Source organism: Cyprinodon variegatus, unplaced genomic scaffold (assembly GCF_000732505.1).
Source record: "Cyprinodon variegatus isolate N-32 unplaced genomic scaffold, C_variegatus-1.0 Scaffold26, whole genome shotgun sequence".
Lineage (NCBI taxonomy): Eukaryota > Metazoa > Chordata > Actinopteri > Cyprinodontiformes > Cyprinodontidae > Cyprinodon > Cyprinodon variegatus.
Window position 1 is genome coordinate 1,676,640 of NW_015150479.1, and position 23,326 is coordinate 1,699,965.

The following is a 23,326-nucleotide window of genomic DNA, read 5'->3' on the forward strand; positions in this document are numbered from 1 at the left end:
CTAGGATGAGCTTTTAATACAGCTAACTATATGCATGTATGTGTCCTTCATTCACTTGACTTGAAAAAAGGTCCTGATATGCTTATCTCTGCATTGCAGCCTTTAAGGAGTTGCTACTTTTCAGTTCTATTTCAGATGGAAAGTATTTCTCCATCAATGCTTCTGTCAATTATTTTTTGGCTTATGTTCTGTCTCTCATGTACAAAGCCCTAGTTAACCAAGCTCCCTCTTAAAACAGGGATCTCATTTTACCTTATATTCCTAGCATTTCACTCTCAATTTGCAGGTTTACTAGTGGTTCCTAGAATTTCTAAAATGACATTGGGAGGCAGATGTTTTAGTTATCAGGCGCTTCTCTTGTGGAAACAACTACTAATTTACACAGGGTAGACACCCTGTCTTCTTAAAAACATAGCTTAAACCTTTTATTTTTGCTAAAGCATGTAGAGTGGTAAATGTTATCCAGAGCTATATGTATTGCTGTGCTGCTAGTATAGGCATATGGAGGACATAGGGACCACCTTTCATCACTCTGTTTCATTCTATCTCTATTCTCCCATTCAGCAGTATTTGTTACCTCAAACCTTGACTTTATGTTCTCTCTGCTTTTCACAACATGGTAGCTTAATCTGGCCTGTTTTTTTTTTTTATGGCTGTGACACCATCTTGATCCTGGAGAGAAATATAAACTTTGCTGCTGCAATCAACCCCTTTGATTATAAATGATAGAGTTGGGCCTATGTTTTAGTGTTTGGTCCCGTTTCTCTCATAGCTATGAACTCAACCTTTATTATTAGCGGCTGTATGTGCTCCTTTTCATCCCTTTTTGATATGAAAACTGTTGTAGAGCTTGTCTGCTCAAGCTTTTTTTCCTATAAAGAGCCATATGTGAAAAATATTTAAAGAACAAGGCCACTATGTTCTTTTTTTATGCCTGCTTTGCACTCCAAGAACTCGATCTCGGAAAAGAATGCTTACACTGATCCTGGCTCTGCTGGAGCTTTCTTCCTGTTTATAGGGATTTTTCCTCTCCACAATCACTGCATGCATGTATGCCTGGATTGAATACTTCAAGTCAATGACCTGAAGTAATTTACGGTGTTTCCATAGAAGGGGGAAAAAAAAATCTGTCTCTATGATTTGAACAAACTGACATTTAATGAGTCGAACTGCATTAAATTAAACTTGATAAGCAATTTTTGTATTGCAAATATCTTATTTCATTTTAGCCTATACTGAATTACAAAATGTAATTTTTTTTTTTGCAATTTAGAGGCTGTTATCCAGAACTGTGCCAATATGACCTAAGCTGTACTAAAGGTACCAAGGCTCTAGGCTAGCAGCCCACCTGAAGAGAGCCTGATCTCTCACATCAAGTAGAATCTGTATTCAATATATTGTAAAACACATTTTCCCGAAAGCAAACACATAATGTCCCAATATGCATGATAAAACATCTCCAGGCTCCTTCAACCAGAAAATATCTCTATAATGACAAAACGGATCTCATCTGAAAGGCAGAGTTCATTGTCTGTATTATGAACTGTGTGATAGTTACTTCACCATGCAATGCTTTTACTATGGTTATCATGAAGATTATATTACTCTATCATGTTAAAGATACCTCGATTTTGAGTGTTGTACATACGTTTGTCAACAATGGTTGGTGAGGTTGCTTGACGACCCAAATGAAGAGCTGAGTGAAGCAGAGATAAGTTCTGATTGATTTAATTGGGTAACTGAGGCAGACATCCAAATACAAAATATACAAAATATAAAGAACCAAAAACCTTCAGGGCAAAACTTAAGTGGGGAGGCAGAGATGAGTAAACAACAACCAAAAACAAGGAAGCAGCACTGAGTGACTGCAGACGTGGAGTATTTAAGGGAAACAGAACAAAGGATGGACTAATGAGCTGAATAAGGAGCAGGTATGAGTGGAACTGGCAAGAAGAAATCCAAGGGGAAAGAAAACAAGCACAAGGGGGCAGCAGAGAGTAACTAAGGACTGCTTGAATATAATGGAAAACCAAACAAAACAGATAACAGAAAACTAAAAACTCTGAGTCACAAATGGGAAGAACCATAACAAGGTTGGGAGAGAGAAGTTGGAATAAGTTACTTTAATTTAATTTCTTTTTAATAAAATTTAAAAAGGTATTTGCATTTAAATGAATATTAAAATAAACAAATTTTCCTGCTAGTGTCATTATTCAGGAACTATATATTTAAAAATAAATAAATGAAAGTTGCCTCTTTATTCCGAAGTCTGAGTCTGCTTAGTAGCAAAATTCTAAATGTCAGAGAAACAGCTTTGTACCCATAATTTATTATAGTTGCTCATTTCAGAATATCAAAGAATAGAACTGGGGCCCCAACTTAGCCTATCACTGCTGTTGTTATACATTAACAATTTCATAAGTGCAAGACTAAGCACCTAGTTAAATTTTTTTTTTAATGATTTTTTTTTACCTTAATAAAGATCATAGTTTGAAAGCTAATTAAGCTATTTCTGCAAAAATTATAAGCGTCATAGCAAACTTAACCTGTCTTTAGTCTCTTGAAAAGTCAATGTAACTTTTTTCCAATATAACATGCTCTAACCAGCATCATTCTAAAGTTGAAGTAGGTGAATCTGGGATATCTGGTTAAGCTAAACAGCGCCCCTGTCTGGTAAATAAATGCTACTTCAGTATAATGTTCCCCTAAACTCGACAGGCTGACATTTTCAGTTATCTTGCAGTAAACTGCAGTAGAAAATCCTTTGGAGTTACAATGTTTCCAAAGTAAGAGAAGGTGAAAATAATTGCGACATTAAACATGGAACGTTTGACATATAAAAAATATCAAACCTTAACTACATTTATTTAAAATGTTTAATGCAGAATTTACATGCAACGTTAAATTAAGTGTCTGGCCTTTAATCTACTATTACTAAAATCTGTTGGTGATAAATGCCAGTAATTCTACTTTTATAAAGGTAAATAAAGTTTCTTCAGCATTGGTTTGACAATTTTTTTTATTTGCTCTGGAGGCCAATAAGGTTGAAAGTTTCCCTATAAATTAGAGCCAGAAGGATGTGTTTAAAGGCATTTGCACAACTTGGCCACCTTAATAAATACATGCCAGGCTTTGCAAAAAAAAAAAAAAAAAATAGTTTACAGTTTTTAAACAACAGAGCAGACATACCATTGCAAGGCAGTGTAACAGTGTGTGTGACTTACCAGTGTAGTTTTTACTCACCATTAAGATATCACTTGTAGAGAATTAGGCAGAATCCTGGAAAATAAGGATCTAATAAGGACAACAAACACATCCCACTGTAGAAAACCTGTTTATTAGACAAATTATACACAGAAAGCTTCGCCACTTGTAACAGAGGCCCCAGTTTGTTTCAGTTTTTGAATATTATGCAACACATACAACAAAATAGGCCTATATTAAATACTGTACATCATAAATTCTGGAAAAATTATCAAGTAAATCCTGTCGTTCTATGTAAAGAAATTAAAAATGTTAACAGATAGCTAAAACAGCAAGTTTGTGCATGCTTTCTTTTTAGTGAACTTGCCATGTATTGTCATATAGCCAGAACAAAAAAACAACAAACAAATCAAAGAAACAAAAACAAATTTAAAACATGGTTCAAAAACGAAACAAACAAACAAAAAAAAAACAAGCAAACCATTAGTGTGTATGTTTTTGTTAGCCATGGGCAGGACGGGGAGAACCAAAGGCAGTAACTGACCTGCTTAACGCAGCACTAAAGCTTAACATGATATAGTATTTTCCTTTTTGTTAAACAAAAATAGCATCAACATGTAAAATATACATTTTCATTATGTCGCTTTCATTTATACTAAATAAATCTTTTTAAACGTATGTGTCCTATTTGCCATTTCATAGCCTGACTGTAGTCTAATATAAGAAAAGAAACCCTAACAATGCTTGCTTCAAAACACAGTGGCTTGACTGAATTCTCTACGCACAACAGTTTGCAGATTTAGCTAAAAAAGGTAAGAAACCCAAACTTTGCTCTACACAACTAACATGACCAATTATTAATAAAGTGTTAGTTAAAAAAAAAAGGTTGGTTCCATTTTGCCCACCTGCCCTTTAACCCTCAAAGTAATCTACAAAAATTCTCATCATCTTCTCCACACCAAAAGAAATGCACCTTAATGGTTTTGTTTTAATTAATTGGCACTTAAAAAAGAAAGTTATATAAATAGTACCTTTCATGTAGGTTAAAATGACGTTGCCTTGACAATCAGTCCAAGAATGATTTGATGTTTCAAATTGTTTCCAGTAAACAGCAGATGTATTGGGTTTCCTGGAAGTTGGTAGGATACCACTAGTTGGCTGTCACATAATATTGAAAACAATGTAGCAATGGCTTTGCCCCAAACACAGATTCCACTTCATTTCAGCACTTGAACCTGACAAATTGTGATGAATGATTCTTGGATTTGACATGACTGCAGATTGAATTTATAGTCTAAGCACAATAGCTATGGCTGCGCTAAAAATTTAATCCCAACAGAAAAATTAAAAGGCATAATTTTGAGTGATTCATTGACAAAAAAATTAGGGACTACAGCGATCTAAAGCAGTTGTTGCAAAGTTTCCTAAGAGAGAAAGGAAAAGAAAACAAGTAGACAGCTCAGAACAATGTTCATTTTTTTGTACTTCCTCACCAAAACACATTCCACTCAGGAAAATCTTTTTTTTTCTGAAAACAAAACTCAATAAAAGACATATAATAAGCATTAGCTTTGTAAAGTCTTTTAGGTTTTCATTTTTTTCTCACTTTTTTGTCTGCTTTTTTTATGAATGTTAATTTCTCCTTTACATCTGAGAGTCTGGTAGGAGAATTTCACCTTGACTCTAAAAGCAGATAGCACAATAACGGTGAGCAAAAATAAAAGGTAAGATCTACATACAATCACTTACAGGTCTGTGGGCACTGGTACAGTGCAGAAGGTTTGACAAAGAGTTTAATGTGCATCAAAGTGGTGAAAACAGTTTCAGGCTGATGCACCAAAAATGGCAGAAGTTTAAAGATTGATGCACCAAAACTGGTGGTTTACAGTGACACGCAGTTGTTCTGTCATGGCATTTCAACAGTTTCCCCACTGATGCACAGTGGAGGCATCAGTATATGTTCAGCTGCAAGGTCTTATGTCTGGATCAGACTCCCCAATGTGGACACCATCCTGGAGTTGCTTTTAGATTCAAAACCCAAGGCATTGATACAACACTACCAGTGAAAACTATATTGAGGAGAGCCTTTTAACAGTGAAAATACAAGGTTAAAATTGAGATACTTAATCATCATTGGCCTTTTCAAACCCCTTAAACTTTAGGATGGTAATATAAATACAACTTATGTGGTTTATTTTCATAATATTAATGCCTCGGTTTTCCTAGCAAATAACACCACTGGACGTCGTTTCATGGCCAATGAGAGCTACAATCCTTTACCAACAGCAACTCTAGACCTTACACAGATCATTTCTTTGTGTTGAAATAGTTTTTGACTAAACCCAACAAGAGGGTGTTCATACAGCAAAAGGTGTCAGGTCATTTCAGCATTACATGAGAAAGTCCTCATGTCATTAAACTAAAACATCAGTACAAAAAAACAAAACAAAAAACAAACAAAAAAAAAACAGGTCCCCTCTTAGATGCAACTCCCAACTGAACCCCCCAAACATACACAAGAACAACAACAATAAAGCAGAGATGCATCATCTGTTTGAGAATGAAGAATACCCCTTCAGACCTACACCCCTCCCATACAAGTTTACGCCCCTGGATACTCGAGCAGAAATGAAAAACAGAAAAAACATATTCCTGTTTACATGTATATACCTCTTACTCTTTAGCCTAGCCACAACATATTTGTTCAAACACCCCACAACATACTGAAACCCCTTCTTCTTCTCACTTCTTCTCTCAAACCAACTCTATCCATCGCAACACCTCAAATGGAGGTGCCCCTGTCTGGATCATTTCCATATCCAAAATTGGGTCCTGGTCCTGTTGGCTGGTAAGGAATAGAGGACATAGTTTTAATGGGGCTGCGGAAGAAGCCACCATTTGGGGCTCTCTGCCTAAAGGGGCCAACCCCACCAGTTCGGTGGTCCTGGAGACCTCCACCAAAACCAGAGGAAAACCCAGCGGCGGCTTTGGCAGACAGGCTGCGGCTCAGGGTCTGGATCTGCTCAGGGATAAAGGTTGTGGTGGTGATGTGCGTGTTGCGGAAGTCGCTGATCTGCTCGAGGGCCTGTCTGGCAGCAGGAAGTGCATCCATATCGAGGGGGGTTAAATCGACGGAAGAGGTGGAGAACTGCTTGTGGGGGCTTTCGTCCTCGGTGCACAGACTGTTAACCCTGCGGTGTAGGTGCTCCAGGTCGATCTCCTTATCGTCCTGGAGTTGGGGAGGGATGGGAAGAAGAGAAGAAGGGAGAGAAGGAAGTGACAATGACAAATGGATAGAAACAGGAGAGATCAATGAAAGGAAAAAGTGGTATAAAAGTATTGAGAATAGAATTTGTATGCATAGTTAAATGATCGATTGATAGAAGAGAGAAGAACACGTGGAAAGAGGGAGATGGTAAAAAGATAGCCAAGGTAAAGGATGGATATTTAAGGAGGTGAGATAGAGGTAGCATGATGTAATTTTTAGCATATTTAATAAATGGAAGAGTAATGCAGGAAACAAAGCAGAAATTTAGGAGAACCAATGGGGTGTAATTGTGTTCAGCAACAAGGATGTCATCCATCCAACCATTAAAAAAATATATCATAAACAAGTGAAACCAAAAAGTTGAGTAGAGGTATATGCAAATGAGTGAAGGATATTTAAAAACGATTGAGATCAAATTATTTAAAAACCCAACATGGAAAAGCAAATAATGCGAATCAACAACGTCAAGTGATTGTTTGATGGTCACAAGGAAAAAAAAAAAGGAAAAGGTGACAGGAAGTGGGAAGAGCAAACAAGAAAGGGGGGGGGGGGTGATGGAGGAAGGGATAGAGAATAATTACAGAAAGAAACATACACACACTTCTAAAAGGTCTTTAAGGGAGTGCAAATAATCAGGAATGGACAGAAAGGACACAGTGCTGTGCGCTTTGCCATTCCAGGGTATTGGTTTTCTATTGAGCAAGCTTGACTAACTTTAAATTTCAAGGGTAACTTTGTAGATAAATGCTTAACAAATCCTTATCACTACATTGTATTATGGCCTTTGCCTTAAATTTACTTTGGGATCAACATCCCACTTTCAAGTGAATTTGCTTAGGCCATAATTCATTACTGGAATTCCTACAACTTGAATAGTATCATACAGTTACATATATTTACAGTTATATACATTTATTAATAAACAATCTAAGACAACCAAAACAAATAGATTTACTTGAACTTTAAATAAACTTACGGTATCAGATACATTAAACTTACTACAATGTACACTTATGAATTTATTCACATATGACTTAATTGCTTAAAGGCTGTAAAACTTAGTGAAAGGTGTTTCATGCTTTTACTGCAAAAAGAAGGGTGAGTATGAGTGTGGGGTGGGTGGAAGGGTCAGTTTCCAATAAGTGAGAGGTGCATATTAAGTGGAAGGGAGGCTTGGGTCAATAGTAGGGGAAATACAAACTTCTGCTAAGTTTCCAAAATCACATTTTCACATCTACCACAAACAGTTCAGGGCAAGGTTTTCAGAGTTGGGTCAGACATAAGTTGGTTGGTTGGTTTGGTCTTAATAGAGACAGAATTTGGGTAAAAGTCAGAAAGGATTTTTGATGGTGGAAACCACAAGACTGGGGATAAACAGATATTTACTGACCGTTTCCTTTGGATCTGGGGGCATGTTCAGCTGAATTCTCTGGCCCTACTCACAAGCAGAACAGGGGAACCAGCAGTCGCCCCAACCAGTTACCATCTAAAGAAAGACACTATTGGAGGAAGGGTAGGACGAAGGGACTACTTGTGTGGAAACTAGGCCCGCTCTGAGTGTGGGGGAAGGAATCCTGATGGAGTGGTGTTGTAGACTGGTACGGGCAAAAATACAGGGAGGTGGAAGGTAATATTGAATCACAAATAGTAATTTTGTTTTCAGTGAGAGGGAAAGCAAGGGTGGCTATGAAGAGAAAGCAAAGTGGCCTGGAACAATAGAAGATTAAAGCAGCAAAACCTGAACTTTTTGGTATCTCTCTCGATAAATATAAATACATATTTATATCATTTTTTAATAAAGTTATATATATATATATATATATATATATATGTGCTCCTCTTTACTGATGTCGGGAAAAAGGTAGAAACTCCCACATAAATTGAAGCACAAGTGCAAATTTCTTTTATTCCTATACACTGTTTTACTTTTAAAGGCAAAGGATTAATTATAAAAAAGAAAACCCAAATGGATCAGTAAATCTCTCTTGGCTTACATGAATCTGTATAATATATGAAGTATATCTCATTACAACGTTTACATACTATAAAAACCATGAGAATTAAACTGTCTACTGAAGAAGGGCTCTCAGTCCAAACATAGAAACAGCCCCCTCTAACGTCAGCAAGGCATAATTGCATATCTAGTCATCTGGCAACATACCAGGCAAACATACTTTGTAAAAGAGGTAATTTTCCTTTCAGCTTTACTACATCATTACCCTCTGTTTCCTGATAATTCCCCTGCGCAAATTTTCATTCATGTACAATGTTGTCTTCAAGCTTTACTAACCAAAGATTTTATTTATCTTCTATTGAATATATAACCTTGGTGTGGGAGGTGATGTTGTGAACGTGGTCATTCTCATTTTGGGGGTGATCTCAGAGGGGTTGGCTGGTTCGAATGAGTGCTGCACGATTAACGCGCAGGGAATGTCACAGCATGCTGGGGGCTGGTAATGGGTGGCGGTGGAGCCAGCCGTGTTGGTTGCGTTCGGGGTCTGGTTTTGGGTCTGACCGCCCAGTGAGAGGGGGTGTTCGTTTGGGCTGTGGGGACAGGGATCAGCAGCCTGCATGGCAGATGGACCATCCGCATGTGCCTGGTTTTGGTGCGTTGCATGAAAAGTTTGATCAAATTTGGGTTGAAGGGGAAGAGACAGAAAGGAGAACGTGATGTGCACGTGATCATATGTGTGTTTTGCGTGTAAGAGGTGGGAAGATTAACACAAGTTCAAACAAACAAACAAACGAAAAATCAAAAGCACAGGCAGACAAAACAACAGGCGTGCCAAGGCAGAAAAGGATAAGTGACAGACAAGATCGGGCAGATTGAAAGATGGTGGGTGGACGAAAGAGAAGTAAATTGGAGAGACAGATGGGTGGAGGGGGAAGGGGTGAGTGAGAAAAAAGACACGGCAGTCAGTAAGCACACACATTTAAGCAGGTCGCTCTGTGTTGTGTCCTCTGAGAGAGACATTCACACAGTTGTTATATACCTGGAAAGGGGAGATGTTTAAATGCCATTTTGTATTGCTCTCTCCCCCTCGCCCGCTACACCCCTCAACACAGAGTACTTATCTACAAGAACAAAACAAGAAGGCAATATGAGAGCTTTGAGCCACAGTGACACAGTTCATTCAATAGAGTTAGAATGAGAAGAGCTGGCATTTTTATTCAGACTTTAAAAGGTTAGAATTAGCTTTGCTTTTGTCTTCTAAAAAGGACATGGATTTAATTAATGAGGCACATGAGAATTGCCAGCTCTCCTCAGACTAAATCTGCACGGACTATATGAGATATAAGATATGATCAAATCCACAAATGTTATCATTATGGAAGAGTTCTGACAGTAAGGAGTTAAAAAAAATATAAGATTTTTGAATTTAAGTTATGTTCACGCCTACTAACAGAACTCTTCCATACCAAACTCTGGTTGGACATATATAAACAGGCAAAAAGTGTTGGTAATACAGCCTTTCTGAATGAGATGAGAATCTTCTAGAAATTTCTCATCCAGAGTATTAGAAGCATCCCAAAATACAAAGAATGTACATTTTGTTCTTGTATACTGTCCCTCCAAAACCAAAATACAATCAGTTCAGATGTTTCTTAACACATCCAAAGTAAAAGCGCCTTTAAAATAAATAATTTTATAAAGGTACTGACAACAATATCATTTTCATTTTGCTTCCAAAGAGTCTAGTGTTTTTCTAAACATTTCTAGTTAATTAGGCAAATTCTTAAGGCTTTTCCAAGTGTTGTACATTGATTAAAGCAACAATTAGGGGAAGAAAGGTAGAAGTGTTACACTATGGCCATGCCCAGATGTAGCCTGGTTTGGGTATTTCTGACAAACCACATTGAGACGGAGGGTCCCATTCAGACTAAGCCGCCACATGTGAGAGCAGCCTCAGAGAGGATACATTTGAAGCCGTCCCCAGCGAAACCTCCATCATGATACCCCTGTCACAGGTTACAGATTGCTATGTTTGCCTGTGTAGACCCCACAACCATTCAGATGTATGAAACAAGCTACAACAACTGCAAGCCTCAGAGATGCAGTTGTGGTTAGGAATCTGTCACCGAGGCTTTTCAAAGTACTGTGGATTTCACTTACACATTTTTTCCTCTCTTTTGTCAGGTTACATAAGCCCTGTTTTCTCTCTCTGCTTTCATCTTTTGATTCTAACTCATTTTTTTGTACTTTTATACGTGTGGAAGTTACTGCAACACCTACTGGTGTGTCATAAGTATTATGTGGTCTTATTTACACATAAACTTTATATATATATATATATATATATATATATATATCTTTTTTTTTTATTCAAACATTTATACTTTAAATATGCTTTACTGATATATTATTTACTGATTCAAACCTTTTAGTGGAGTCTAGACCTCAGCCTTAGTAATCAAGGTAATATTAGGAATGTCTTTGTTAGCAGAATAATACCTTTTCAATGTTCATAAAACTGTGTCTTCATAGGTGTTTAAATTGACTAAGTGTTCCAGTTAAAAGCTCCTAATAAGATGTCTAAAGTGTAATTTAAAAGTGCTGTATTGAAAAGTTTTCCATTATTCGTACTTCTGTTTGGAAGCCATGCTGACACCAGAATCAAAATAATGTTAAAACAATTCTTCTTTTCAGGTACAGACTGAAAGTAAGGGAACGAGCTGTCAATCACCAACAAAAAAACGTTGAAAATTTTGAAGTATATATGGAATCAGGACTCCTTGGAAGCAGAGTAAAGAGCCAGAAAAGACTGAGTACTATTTGCAGTACTGTATGTTCTTAACTACAAATGTATTTAGAATATAAAGGCTCCTGAAATGTTTTCTCATGATTCAAAAAAATTTCAAGAAGAATATTTCCATCCTTTTTATAATGTACTTGTCCACCTTTCACAAAAATGACTTAACTCCTGCACAATGATCTCCCACATTAGCTATCTCTGTCTGTGTCTGTGCTTGCTGGTTGTGATGTAAACTGCCAAGAAGCAGGCTCATAGATAACACCAGCCATTCCACAATACAGCACCACAGTAAAGACAGAAGCATCGCCACAAAGTAAAAAGCAGTTAGCAGAGCATTGTAGCAAACATCACAAATGCAGAGGCATGTAAGGACATATAAAAAATGTGCATGTTTCAGTTCAGTTTAGTACAAACACAAACAAACGAATATAGGTAAAGTGCATTAGATTTGAAACAGATTGTTGGGTATGTATGTAGACAGCGTGTATGTATAGGAGCGAGTACAGTATGGGGCGGCAAAATGTAACCAGATGATTCAATGGATGAATGTTGTCATGTTTCATTGCACTGATTATAAAATAAAATTAAAATATCCTTTTTCCTACTTTGTGGACTTGAACATTTGAAGTTACAACCACATTATTGATTGTGGCTTGTGAAGGGAAGGGATGGGCATGAATGTAAAATCTGGCAGGTGTTTTAAAGCAAACTAAAAACAGAGCGACAACGGCAAAGAGCTCCATGACATGGCATGTTGTTTTGCATTTATTAACCCCGTAAAAGCCTGACATGAGGAAGTGTGAGGGTTTTGTTCGGCATTAATGATGGAAATGCATGCAGGTGTGAGGGCAAGCTCGCTGACGTGTGTAACTGTTAAGAGCAACAAGAGATATGGGGAATCTGTCAACTTTAGGGAGGAAAATAATATTTCTCTGACTGTCTAAGTGGAAATCATCTGCAGTGTAATTGCAGTTTTTTTGTAAATAGTCCACACATTTAGTTCAAGAAACATCTGTGAAAGGTAGTGGAGGCCCGTCTAATCATAATACTGACAAAACTGCTTTTACAGTTTATCCATCTTGTTTAAGGTTAATGAATTTACTGAAAAAAGACATGCAGACTGCAAAGCAACAGATAATCCATCAAAATGCCTATTCAAACACCTAACTTACTTTATTTTTTACCGCATGAAGTAGCAAATGTTGTATAAGAAGAGCACTGAAAGCAGTCATCATCATGCCAAATCTGAGCACCCAGTGCATCTATTCCGTGCTTGTGCATCATATCACTCCAAGTTTTCCAGGCCATGAGCACAAACTCGAGGTTGAAAGCCTTCCTATTTTATTCAATGCTTGTAAAATCTCTCAGAAAGCTACATACTCTTGGCTCAGTGCACTGGTCTTAAGTGGTTTCAGCATTTGGAGAGACAGAGCTGAGTGAAATCAAGATCTCTATTGGAATTGACAGAGAGCAAAGCTTCTGGTAAGTTAATTACATGGTTTATGGTTTCTTTTACATTATTACCTTTTGGACACAGAATGACTTTAAAGTAGACACGAACTGCTGGCACAGGCTAGAGCTGCATATTTCCCAAGGTAATAAATTATTACATTTATAATTTATCTTCTTAGCTGCTTCGAAGCCGACTTAGATCTGCCTCAGTCCGCATCATTGGCACATTCAACCATTTTTGCAGTTGCCTACTCAACTAAGGTAATTTGCACAGATGGCGATTTGAGGAAGTAATAAATTACTACTACTTCAACATGAGATGAACTGATTTCAAATGTCAAAAGTATTAAAACTCACATAAAAAAAACTTGGTTGTATTTTATCAGGATAGTTTTTGATGGTTTAAAACAAACATTGTGACGTGGTGGAAAAATTATACATAACTTTTAAACTTATGTGCAAACAAAAATCAGAAAAATGTGCCTGCAATTGTATTCCACATCTTGAGTGAATCATTTTTAGGATCACTTTTTGCTTCATTTCAAGTTGCAAGTATTTAAGCCCTATGAGTTTCCCCACCCAGAGATTGAAATGTTTGCCATTTGTTTAGGTTCAGTAGTGTGTCTGTGAACATCAATTTAGAAGTCTTACTACTCCAATTTAGGTGAGCATTTTGGTATTTTCTAAAACATTAATATCTTACTCTATTGTAGCCCTGGCTATAATATTCAGCCTAGCTCGTACATGATGGTTGATTTCTCCCCAGTCTCAAGTCTTTTGCAGAAGAATGTTCATCCGTATTGCTCTGTTCATCCTCATAATGCTGAGACTCTAATCTGCCCCATGCTAAAGCAAGTGTTCCCCCAACACTATGGAGCGCTTGGTGTATCAGTTTATAAAGTAACACTGCTTCAAATGTCTTCAATAGTCTATCCTTGGTCTGTTTTCCATGTTTCTTGCTCTTTCTAGTGCTATTTGTTCAATAATGTTCTGTAATAAAACCCATAAAAAACAGCCGATTAAATTGTACTTTATAGGTGATTTTTGAACGCAATTTGATTTTAATTATGGGATTCTGAGTAAGGGGGGCTAAATACAAATCCAAACTGTATGGAAATACAGGGTTATCCACTTCTCTGTGATGGTCTATTACACAAAATACTTCAACCACATGCCGCTTTTGTGGATTTAACTGGGAGTGTGCAAGTTTAAAGATGCTTTGTTATGGCATGGACCAGGCAATGCGATTTTCACCCAAAAACTTGCTCTTACCAGTCGAGTTATAGATCTTCACGCTTCAAGTATGTATTTCAATGAAAGTAACCTTTTACAGGACTGCAATATTGTGATGCTTTAGGTGAACTGCTGTAGACAACATCTCTACAAAGCATTTCATATTGCTCAGTCTTTCATGAAAAATGATTACAGCTGTTGTGAAGCCAGGGGAAATAGAGACTTGAGAGAAGAACTCAATTGTTTCTACTTTCAAGATCCACACAGATGGCCAATCAGTGCATGAAGTGTATGTGCTTGCTGGATGGTGGATTATCTGAATGATTCTCTGCTTGATGCAGCCCGGATGAGTCCCATGTGGGCAAAGTGGAAGTGGGACAGGTTTTTAGATGTAGTTTAATCATGCGATGAGCCCTTCGGGCTCGGTGGTTGCTCTCAGGGAGCCTATGGGTTTCCGAACAGCAGTCGATAGGGTAAATGTCAGGGGTCAATCATCAAAAACAACCCCTAACTGAGCCAACTTTTCATTTTAACATGTGAGTACAGAGGGGAGAAACTGATGTTCCATAAAACTGGATTACAAATGGCATATCTGTTTTGCTTCTGTCTCTATAATACTGTTTATATTATATCCCATCCATCCATCCATCCATCCATCCATCCATCCATCCATCCATCCATCCATCCATCCATCCATCCATCCATCCATCCATCCATCCATCCNTCCATCCATCCATCCATCCATCCATCCATCCATCCATCCATCCATCCATCCATCCATCCATCCATCCATCCATCCATCCATCCATCCAACCAACCAACCAAATCTGTTTTCCCCATTGCATGAGAAACCTAATAACCCAAATCTCACGTATTTTTATTCTCAAAGAAGCTGCATTTTTCAATTCTGATATAGGAAGTGTATCCCCATGTTGTTCCCAAATCAATACCAGTGATTTTCCTCTATTTAACTGCCTGTTGCCTTGATGTGAAAAACCTTGAACAAGAACTACAAAAAGAATAAAAGACTAGCAGCATTTAAATCCCTGCTGTCCCTCCCATTCACTGATGAGGAACCACTCCTGTGCTCAGTCTGGGGTTGATTCCGCTGGCTGCTCTTCCTGGTTAATGAAGATAGCAGGGGGTGGGTGTGTTTGTTTGTGTTGCAGTCGAGCCACACTGTGCTTAACATGACTTTGAGTTCAAGCGAAGGTTTGGTGTCTTTGTGCCTGCTCAGTGGCAGACACGACTACTGGTCTGAATGACAGATTAAAGCTGTAAACTGAGCAGGGGGTTGCAGGGAGGGGGGTTATATGGTGTATTAACGCGTGAAGTGAAAATAACTAAAAAAGGAGATGTTTGCAGGCAGTTGTACGCTAGGGCTGGAATGCTGCAAGGTAAACTCTAAAGCTTTTTTTTCTTATTTTGCAAAAAATCAACTAAGGTTCACCAACCTGTTTTCTATTATATTCTTCTTATGTTTACCTAAAGCAAAAAATGTAAAGGTCCATAACAGACACCTCCAAAATTGCAGCTATGCATAAACTGTCTCATGCTTTATAATGCTGTGCACAGTTATTGGAACCTTTGGCAAAGATCTACAAATTAAAATAATTTTATTGCAGTAGAATAATCTCACCTCGAGACATTTAATACATCCACCTTTAGATTAGAGAACAATCATTCACTTGAATATATATATATATATATATATATATATATATATATATATATATAAAATGTCATTTTAAGAAATAGTTTTTATCACCAGTGGTCCGGGGGTACCTTTAACAATCCCTTTCCAGACTGGTGCTTAAAGAGTTAACCACAAACATTAAAGGGAGATTGGTGTGGGGTCGTTCACAAGCTAAAGATTAGAAAATATGAATCTAATACTTGTGTCAGTTTCAACATGAATAAGGCCTCTATCACTTTTATGCATGATCATCTAATGCAGTTATTGAGCACCCTGCTTGCTGCTGAGAATAGCAAGACAGTTTTTTTTAAAGCCTTTTGAAGGCTGTGCTGCTTAATGTACTGTTCCACAATATAGATGATAAACAACAAGTCTCTATAACAACTGCTAGATATATCCTATGTGACAACTGGTTCTTTAAGGTAAGCTCAGGGGACTTTATTAGTACCCATGGGTAGATCAACTGTTTGAAAGGTAAATAAAATACTCAGGCTGCATTCAACAGCAAAAACTTTCTCATAATGTTAAAAGCCTAAATACACATCTATCAAGGCCAGATGTTGATCTTTGGAAGATATAAAATAAGATACAATAAATAAACAAATAAAAATGTAAATTGTAAATGTTAGAGCGTAACACTTCAAGGGAGTCTGTTATAAAATACGCCGACACAGATCCTTTTTCCTCTGTTAACAGTCAGCCTTTACTTTAAATTACCAAAAGCTATTAGATAAGCAAAAAGAAAGAAGAGCTGAAGAGAGTACCTAAAACTGTGGATGCTCTACAATGATAATGCAAAAAGGAAAAGTGCCTTCCTTTGTATGCTCCTAGCTTCAGATATGTTGTACAGTCGGCTATAAATCTTTTTAAAAATACGCTATCAGTAAGTTTAGAAAAATAATGATTTTTTTCCCTATCAAATAAAAGCCCAAAATCTTAATGTTGGATTTGTTTATGTTAATAAATGTAATAATATGCTGCTGCAATAAAATAAAACATTTATTTTACAACCTTGTATACATCTTTACCAGTGGTGGCAATTAAGATGGCCAATACTGTGACACCAGCAAGGACTCTGTTCTAAGCAGCAAAAAAAAATAAAAAATAAAAAAAATAAAAAGGGGCTGCAAATGAAATTTAATGCTTAAATAGATCAATGAACAAACAACCCCGAGGACATGTAATAAGGCAGCTGCTGATCTGTTCCAAGCAGTAGTAGATTATTCATTAGATAGCAGTATGGAAGGCCAAGAAAAACTTCCAAGTGGTTTGTTACACAGTCCTGTGCCCACTAAAGTGATCACATCTTATGAAACACATCATTCAACTCACAAACCAACCATTTGCTGGCAACAGCTAGCAAATTTAATTTCAGCTTGCTGTATATTTGCGCACTTAATGTCAAAGGGTTGCTTTACTCATAACGGCAGAAATCACTGAAGGATTCACCTAGACTTTAGAGGCTGCAGTCAATTTTATGATATACTACATATATCCATTTATTTAATCATTTGGAACGAAATGATAATAGAGTTTTCGTGCTGAAACTTCCCCTAAAGTACTCTCCAGATGACTGGGATTATTAGTCTTTTGTCATGAAAAGTAACCTTATCGGACATTGAATTATCCTTGTCATAGTCGCAATTTTCATCCCTCATCTTTATGTCATTTTTCTTAAATAATGCTCATGCCTCTTAAATCACCAAGAAACCAGAGATTAGAAAGCTACAGCGTATTTCTTATACTATTTTTTGGAATAGAATGACAAAAAGATGACTGAAAATCAAGTTTGTGTATTCATGAACAGTTACCCTCTCTAAACATCATTATCAGTAATAAAGGCTGTTAGACCATTCGTAACCTCTTTCTCTGTGACTGACAGCACCATTTGAATGAGGATGTGCAGTTCAATAAAAAGGGAGGAGACGTTTCCTCATTAATTCTCTTAAGCCATTATCCACAATTTAACCTTGACCTACCTCTATCAAACTGCTTCCTAAGAAGGGGAAAAAAGCTATTGTTTGAAGCGGAAGTAATTTACCTGATGGCAAAAACATTTCGCCAAAAGAAAAAAAAAATAATAATAATCTGTGCCAGTCTAATTGGTTACTGACACATAAATGATTAACTCTAAACCAAAAGTGAAAATATTATTCCTACCATAATTACATTCCCTTTGAGTTTCTCACTGGCATGCTGTGCACATCAGCTCTGTGACACTTTGGTGCAATTTTGGAGTTTTGATTATAGTTGTTAGCAAGAACCCTTATTCTTCTTTTGTATTTTGGGTAAACATAGCAGTGGGCCTGGTGGGATATGAAGAGGGCTGGGGTTAGAAAATGAACTATAGGCAGGCTTCTGTGACTTTATTTTTTTTATAGTTAAAAATGAAAAAAAAAAAGTTTAGGAGACATAACTTTAAAAAAGGCTGACAAAAAGTGCTTAAGCTAGTGTTTTAAAAATTCAGAGTAAAGCAGTTTAAAGTGCATCCATTTAGGAATCTCTTTGAAGATATCACCTATGACAGAATGATGCATCTAAGAAAGCTACTGCATCACAGCGGTCGCAAGGCTTCCTACCAGAGGAAGATGTTACCGGAGTCATTTTGATTACTTCAAACCACGTCCCTGCTGAGGTGATCATCAGCACATAGCCTGATTAGATATTTCATGTGGTGCTGCTGCTAATTTACAACAACCGAGTTCTGTGGCTGTTTTGGGAGGAAGGGACATTGATATAAACCTCTATGTTTAACTCAATGACTCAGTGTTTTGGCTCAGCCATGTTCCACTGCACTCCAATTGCCCCTAGGGCTGTTATTCAGTTCTACTTTTAAAGTTGCCTGCACCATTTATTAACATTCAACTTTGACTCTGTTTAATGAGTAGATGATTAAATTATTTGTTTTGACTTGAATCATCTCAAAATAATCAACACATTAGCAAAAACAGATTCAACTCTGAAAGATGTCATATTTTTGCTGGACACTACTAGCAGTAACTTAACATTAAAAACCTATTTGATAATTGATGAGGATTTAAAACAGTAAAATAATACCACTGACTGCTCTATTTAAGGAGTATTAGATAATCAGAGAGTAAACATACTTAAATTAGGATGATGGATATCATGTTCTCATTTGTTTTGACAGATACAACAATCTTGGTTAAAAAAGATGTACGCATGGCTTAAAAAAACAACCTCCCAATTAAGTTCAGTTAAATTTGTTGCTTAATTCGCTTAAACCCACATTAGCTTGCTTTTGGCAGAGAGTGTCTCTGGTTAATCACTTTGATAACTTAATGGTTAAACTAATGAGAAAACAATTTTCTAACTGACTGTTTTGAAATGTTAAATTAATGCTGTGACTTTGTTTTCCTGAGTTTATGTATGAGATCAGCTCTGCTCATTTCACAAGTCAATGAAGAGCAAATTTGAAGCTTTCAACGCGCTTTTGAACAGATTGTGCAAAAGCCCAGTGACAAACAACTCTATAATCCCATGCTTGGAGTGGATTGATCTGTCGAGCATCATTAGCCTGGCAGGAAATAAACTGAAATTTGGGATTTTAAGATGTGTCTAAATGTTTTAGTGTCTTTCCTCATGCAAAATAGCAATATTTTGCATATCATGCATTTTTCTATTATTTTCCCCAAATCTTTCTAAGCATTTTTTTTTTTTGCTTTCTACATAGACTAATATTTTTCTGCTATGAAGTTGTTTACCTTTGTAACATGACAACCTCATACTACAGTGTATTTTACTGGGAATGTATTTGATAGATGAACATAAAGTAGTGAATAAATGCTTTACCAAATTGTCAAAAAATAAAAATTAAATCATGGTAAGTATTAATTTAAGAAATCCTGAGTTAGGGAGTTTGTTAAACCAGCTACAGCTCTAGCTTCAGGATTGCATCTTTTCCCATTCTTCTGTGCAAAAAAGCATTATGTCTCACAGACAGTATGGAGGACAACTGTTAGCAAGAGTTTTCATAACTTTTCACAGATTCTCAAGTACATTTAAATCTAGACTTTGAGCCGTTTAACCATATGAGCATACGTTGCTCTAAGCCCATTCATTTTAGATGTGGCTGTTTGTTTAGTAAAATTTTTCTGCTTTAATCTAATTTTGCTTTTTTAGACTTAGATTGTATTTGTCATTTTGTTTACACAAGTGTAAAACAAAAAGAAATTTCGTTTTGAACAGCTCTCTGGACAATTTAATCTTTTTTAAAAGTGCAGCCTTGAAAAATAGTAAAAAAGACTGTAAATTTATAGTTCTAACTTTTTTTGTTTATTTTTTTCAAGGTTTTCTTAAGAACTACTTTGTTTTTATTTCTGTTTGTGTTTCTATCAACTCTGACCTGCTTTCCAAATCCTAAAAAAAAAGCATCCCCACAGCAAGAACCTTTTAGTACTGAATTTCGCTATAGGGATGCTATATAGCCAGAAATGTGTAGTCTTTTCAGCATATATAGAGCTTTGCATACAGGCTAAAGGTTCAGCTTTGGGGGTCACATGACCAAAACACCTCCATAAAAAGATTTGTGGCTGATAATTATAACATGAACAGCTGTGGATCACTGCAGCTACTCAGAGTTAGCACAAGTACCTAGTTTGAAGAGCCTCTCTTTGTAGAAGTGTAGATATTACTTTAAACCTGTTGACCTGTCATGGTTTCTTCCTTCTTAATGCTATCTTTGTACCTACATCCCCTAATAAAGCTCTAAACGGTTTATTTATCTGTGTTTATTCTGAAATATAATTACACATGTATATATTTTTTTCCAATTCTGTTTGCTATTTTCTCTCAGTCCATCCCATAAATCCTCAATTAGAATCATTCATTATTCAGTCATTATTTGACTTATCTTAAATATTGTTTGTTTTTTCTTTTACATAGAACTGCATAAAAATATATTTTTTCCATGCCAAACAAAATAAAATATGCTTTGGACATCTTCATCTTGTATTCTGTTAGAGGTCATTCCTCCCCATACCTCCTTGGAGGGGACTCTGGATCCCTTCCGCCTTGACCACCAGCTTTCTACCATAGCAATGAGGCAGGAGAGCACCACACCAGCTGCTAGGACGCAGAAAACCCCAGCAAAGCTGTGGATATCGAGTGCGTTGCCACGCTGCCGTGCATGGTCTGAGCTGTAGAGGTCACACGGACTGTCCTTGGGCCACCACTTGAGTTTTAAGATGTCCATATCACCATTCTGCTGGAGTTCCAGAATTCTAGGATGCAGAAAAGAGACAGAAGTATGTTATAAAGAGATCCAGACAACATCTTCTAATTAAAAAACAAAACAAAAAAAACCCCGTCTTTTTTCAAACAAGATATTAGGTTTCTATTGAAGCATACAGAAAGCATACAAGTAAATAAGAAGGCAAAAGAATTAGGGTAAAAAAAAACAGCTAATTAATGGGACTTGAGTTGCATTATTTATAAGAGTAGAAAATGGTTCTTACCCATTCAAAAAGAGATAGAGAAAATAAATGATCTGCATGAATCATCTGCACAACACCCAACCTTGGATTGCAGCAGTTCTAACTCCTTTCCACCATTTGAGGGCAGTGTTGGACAGCTGAAACTCCACAGAATGAACTTATACCCATATTGGGCTGTCAAACTCATTATGACTAACATTAATATGTTTTGCAGCACAGCACAAGTATGCTGCCACAATGTCATTATGCAGCTTAGCTTTAGTCATACGATTGATGGCTTCAGAGAGGATACAGCTCAGAGGTTGATGGGGTCCCTCTGTTAGCCTTCAGTTTATTATTTAACTGGGCTGTTCGTTTGGGTTTCAGGAGCGCTGCAGATGGAGGCACTCTGAGAACAGCTTATATTTAATAAGAGATCTGACATGAAGCAGAGAGAGGTGCGTGAAAAAAGGAAATCATAAAATGAGGAAAGAGGAAAATAATACCATCACATGCACATACATACAAAGTGAGACAGCCCAGACTCTATTAATGCACAAAGGCAAACATGATCTAAGAAATGAAGTCACAAGCTTGATTGCAAACATGTCCAAGCAAACCTAATAAGGATTCTGCCTTGTACTCATGGTGATTTGCATAACTTCCTTGGAGCGTATTCCTAAATCAGTTTCAGTTACAAGAAAGAAAAAAAGATTTTAGATGTAATATTTTGGTGATATACTGTAAAGCTGATCCTCACTGTTGGTAAAAAGGGTAACAACAAAAAAGATATTGGCTGAATAGTGGTGCTGTTATAACATTCTTGGATTGAATCCCAAAAAACATTTTTTTTTCTCTGTGGAGTTTCCTTCAGCCACCCTCTCTCTATCCATGGATGGATGGATGGATGGATGGAAGGAATGATGGAAGTATATAGCACTAAGATTTGACCAAGCTCCAATTTAAGAACAAACAAAAAACTGTGATACTTGTGCAGTTAAAAAAAAGCTCTGTTACAAGCTCAAAACCATCCTTTGTGCTAATCAGAAGAAAATACATCAAAGCTTAAAAGCATTTTTAACAAATAATAAACACGCAATTCAAACATGAGCAATTTTTGAAGATGCAAGGCTATAACCCTACTGAAGCAAATGGTCTCTAATAACACTATAAGGATGTTTTCTATTCTAGGAATACTTTGGTGTAAGCAAGATGAAGCACTGGGGCCACAAACACCTGCCACAACCTCTTCAGTTGATTACTTTGCCAGTGCACAAATGTTCAAGTTTGCCTAAAGAGGTGGAGTTACTTAACTGGGAGCTTTACTTTGCATGAGCTTCATTTCCCAGACTAGAGGCTTCATTAAAACCATGAATCTCAATGTATCATCCAGGAGACAGTGGCTGAATGTACTGCTTAAAAGCTGAAGAACACCAAGCTTAGGGGTTATACAAAAGAGCTGGAGCTTACTAATCAATTTTCAGCTATTTTCACACAAACTTTAATATTGTCAGAGTCAAAAGATAGTTTTGACTAAGATGGAAAAAAAATTGTTCTGAAAATGGTCAATAGAATTTTTAAAAGTTGATTTTATCAACTAGTGTCTCAATTGTTTTTTTTTTTTCAATTATGCCAAACCAAATTTCTCATGAGCATAACTGGTGTCCTTTGGAGGTTTAAGGGAATTTATACCAGACCCACACTAGGAACATCCTCCCACAGTTTAGCTTTTATGTCATGAATGATACTAGTATTTCCCAAAGGACTGAGACTCAAAGTTGTGTTGCTGTCAGACTCAAAGGAACTCTATATCCTTCTGGGTTAGCAGTGACTTTCACCATGCATTTCTCCCATGAATGACATCATCTTCCATGTCTTTCAGACAGTGGAGTCATGAACACTGACCTTTACTTAGATAAGAGACCTGGATTCCCTTAGTGGGTTTCATTTGATCTCTTGAGTGGTTTTTTTGAAGATCTAATACATCCAATGCCCTCTGTGGTTGTTATTGCTTTCTGTGGGTGTGTGGAGTTTAAATGCTCTTGTTAATACAATAAAAAAAGAGACCCAAACTGTAAAATGTACCTATAAATGCAGAAATTATTAATAAAATAATAATCAAACTGACTTTTAAGATTGAAATGAAAAGTAACACATTATTTGAGCATTGATGAAATCTAATCATTATTTTACTCATTTTAAGAAAAGTGAAACATCAAAACAAGTGTAAAAAGAGATGAATAATACTTTCTTTTGGCAGATTTATGCAATAAGATGCAGATTA

At 36.7% G+C, this 23,326-nt stretch overlaps 1 protein-coding gene across 4 annotated transcripts in view; it reads right to left on the reverse strand.

The window, feature by feature from the left end:
* Window positions 1-3,705: 3,705 nt before the first annotated feature.
* Window positions 3,706-23,326, reverse strand: part of grid2 (glutamate receptor, ionotropic, delta 2) — a 520,299-nt gene continuing 500,678 nt past the window's right edge. Inside the window, exons 15-17 of one of the 4 annotated variants that reach the window (XM_015395286.1) lie at window positions 20,610-20,850; window positions 8,798-9,069; window positions 6,185-6,433 (exon numbers count right to left, since the gene is read on the reverse strand). In XM_015395286.1, the coding sequence (XP_015250772.1) occupies window positions 6,328-6,433; window positions 8,798-9,069; window positions 20,610-20,850 (619 nt within the window). In that variant the 3' untranslated portion in view covers window positions 6,185-6,327. Of the gene's footprint in view, window positions 6,434-8,762; window positions 9,070-9,465; window positions 9,548-20,609; window positions 20,851-23,326 lie in introns of all 4 variants that reach the window. The other 3 variants (XM_015395294.1, XR_001481865.1, XM_015395277.1) reach the window with 3 other exon arrangements.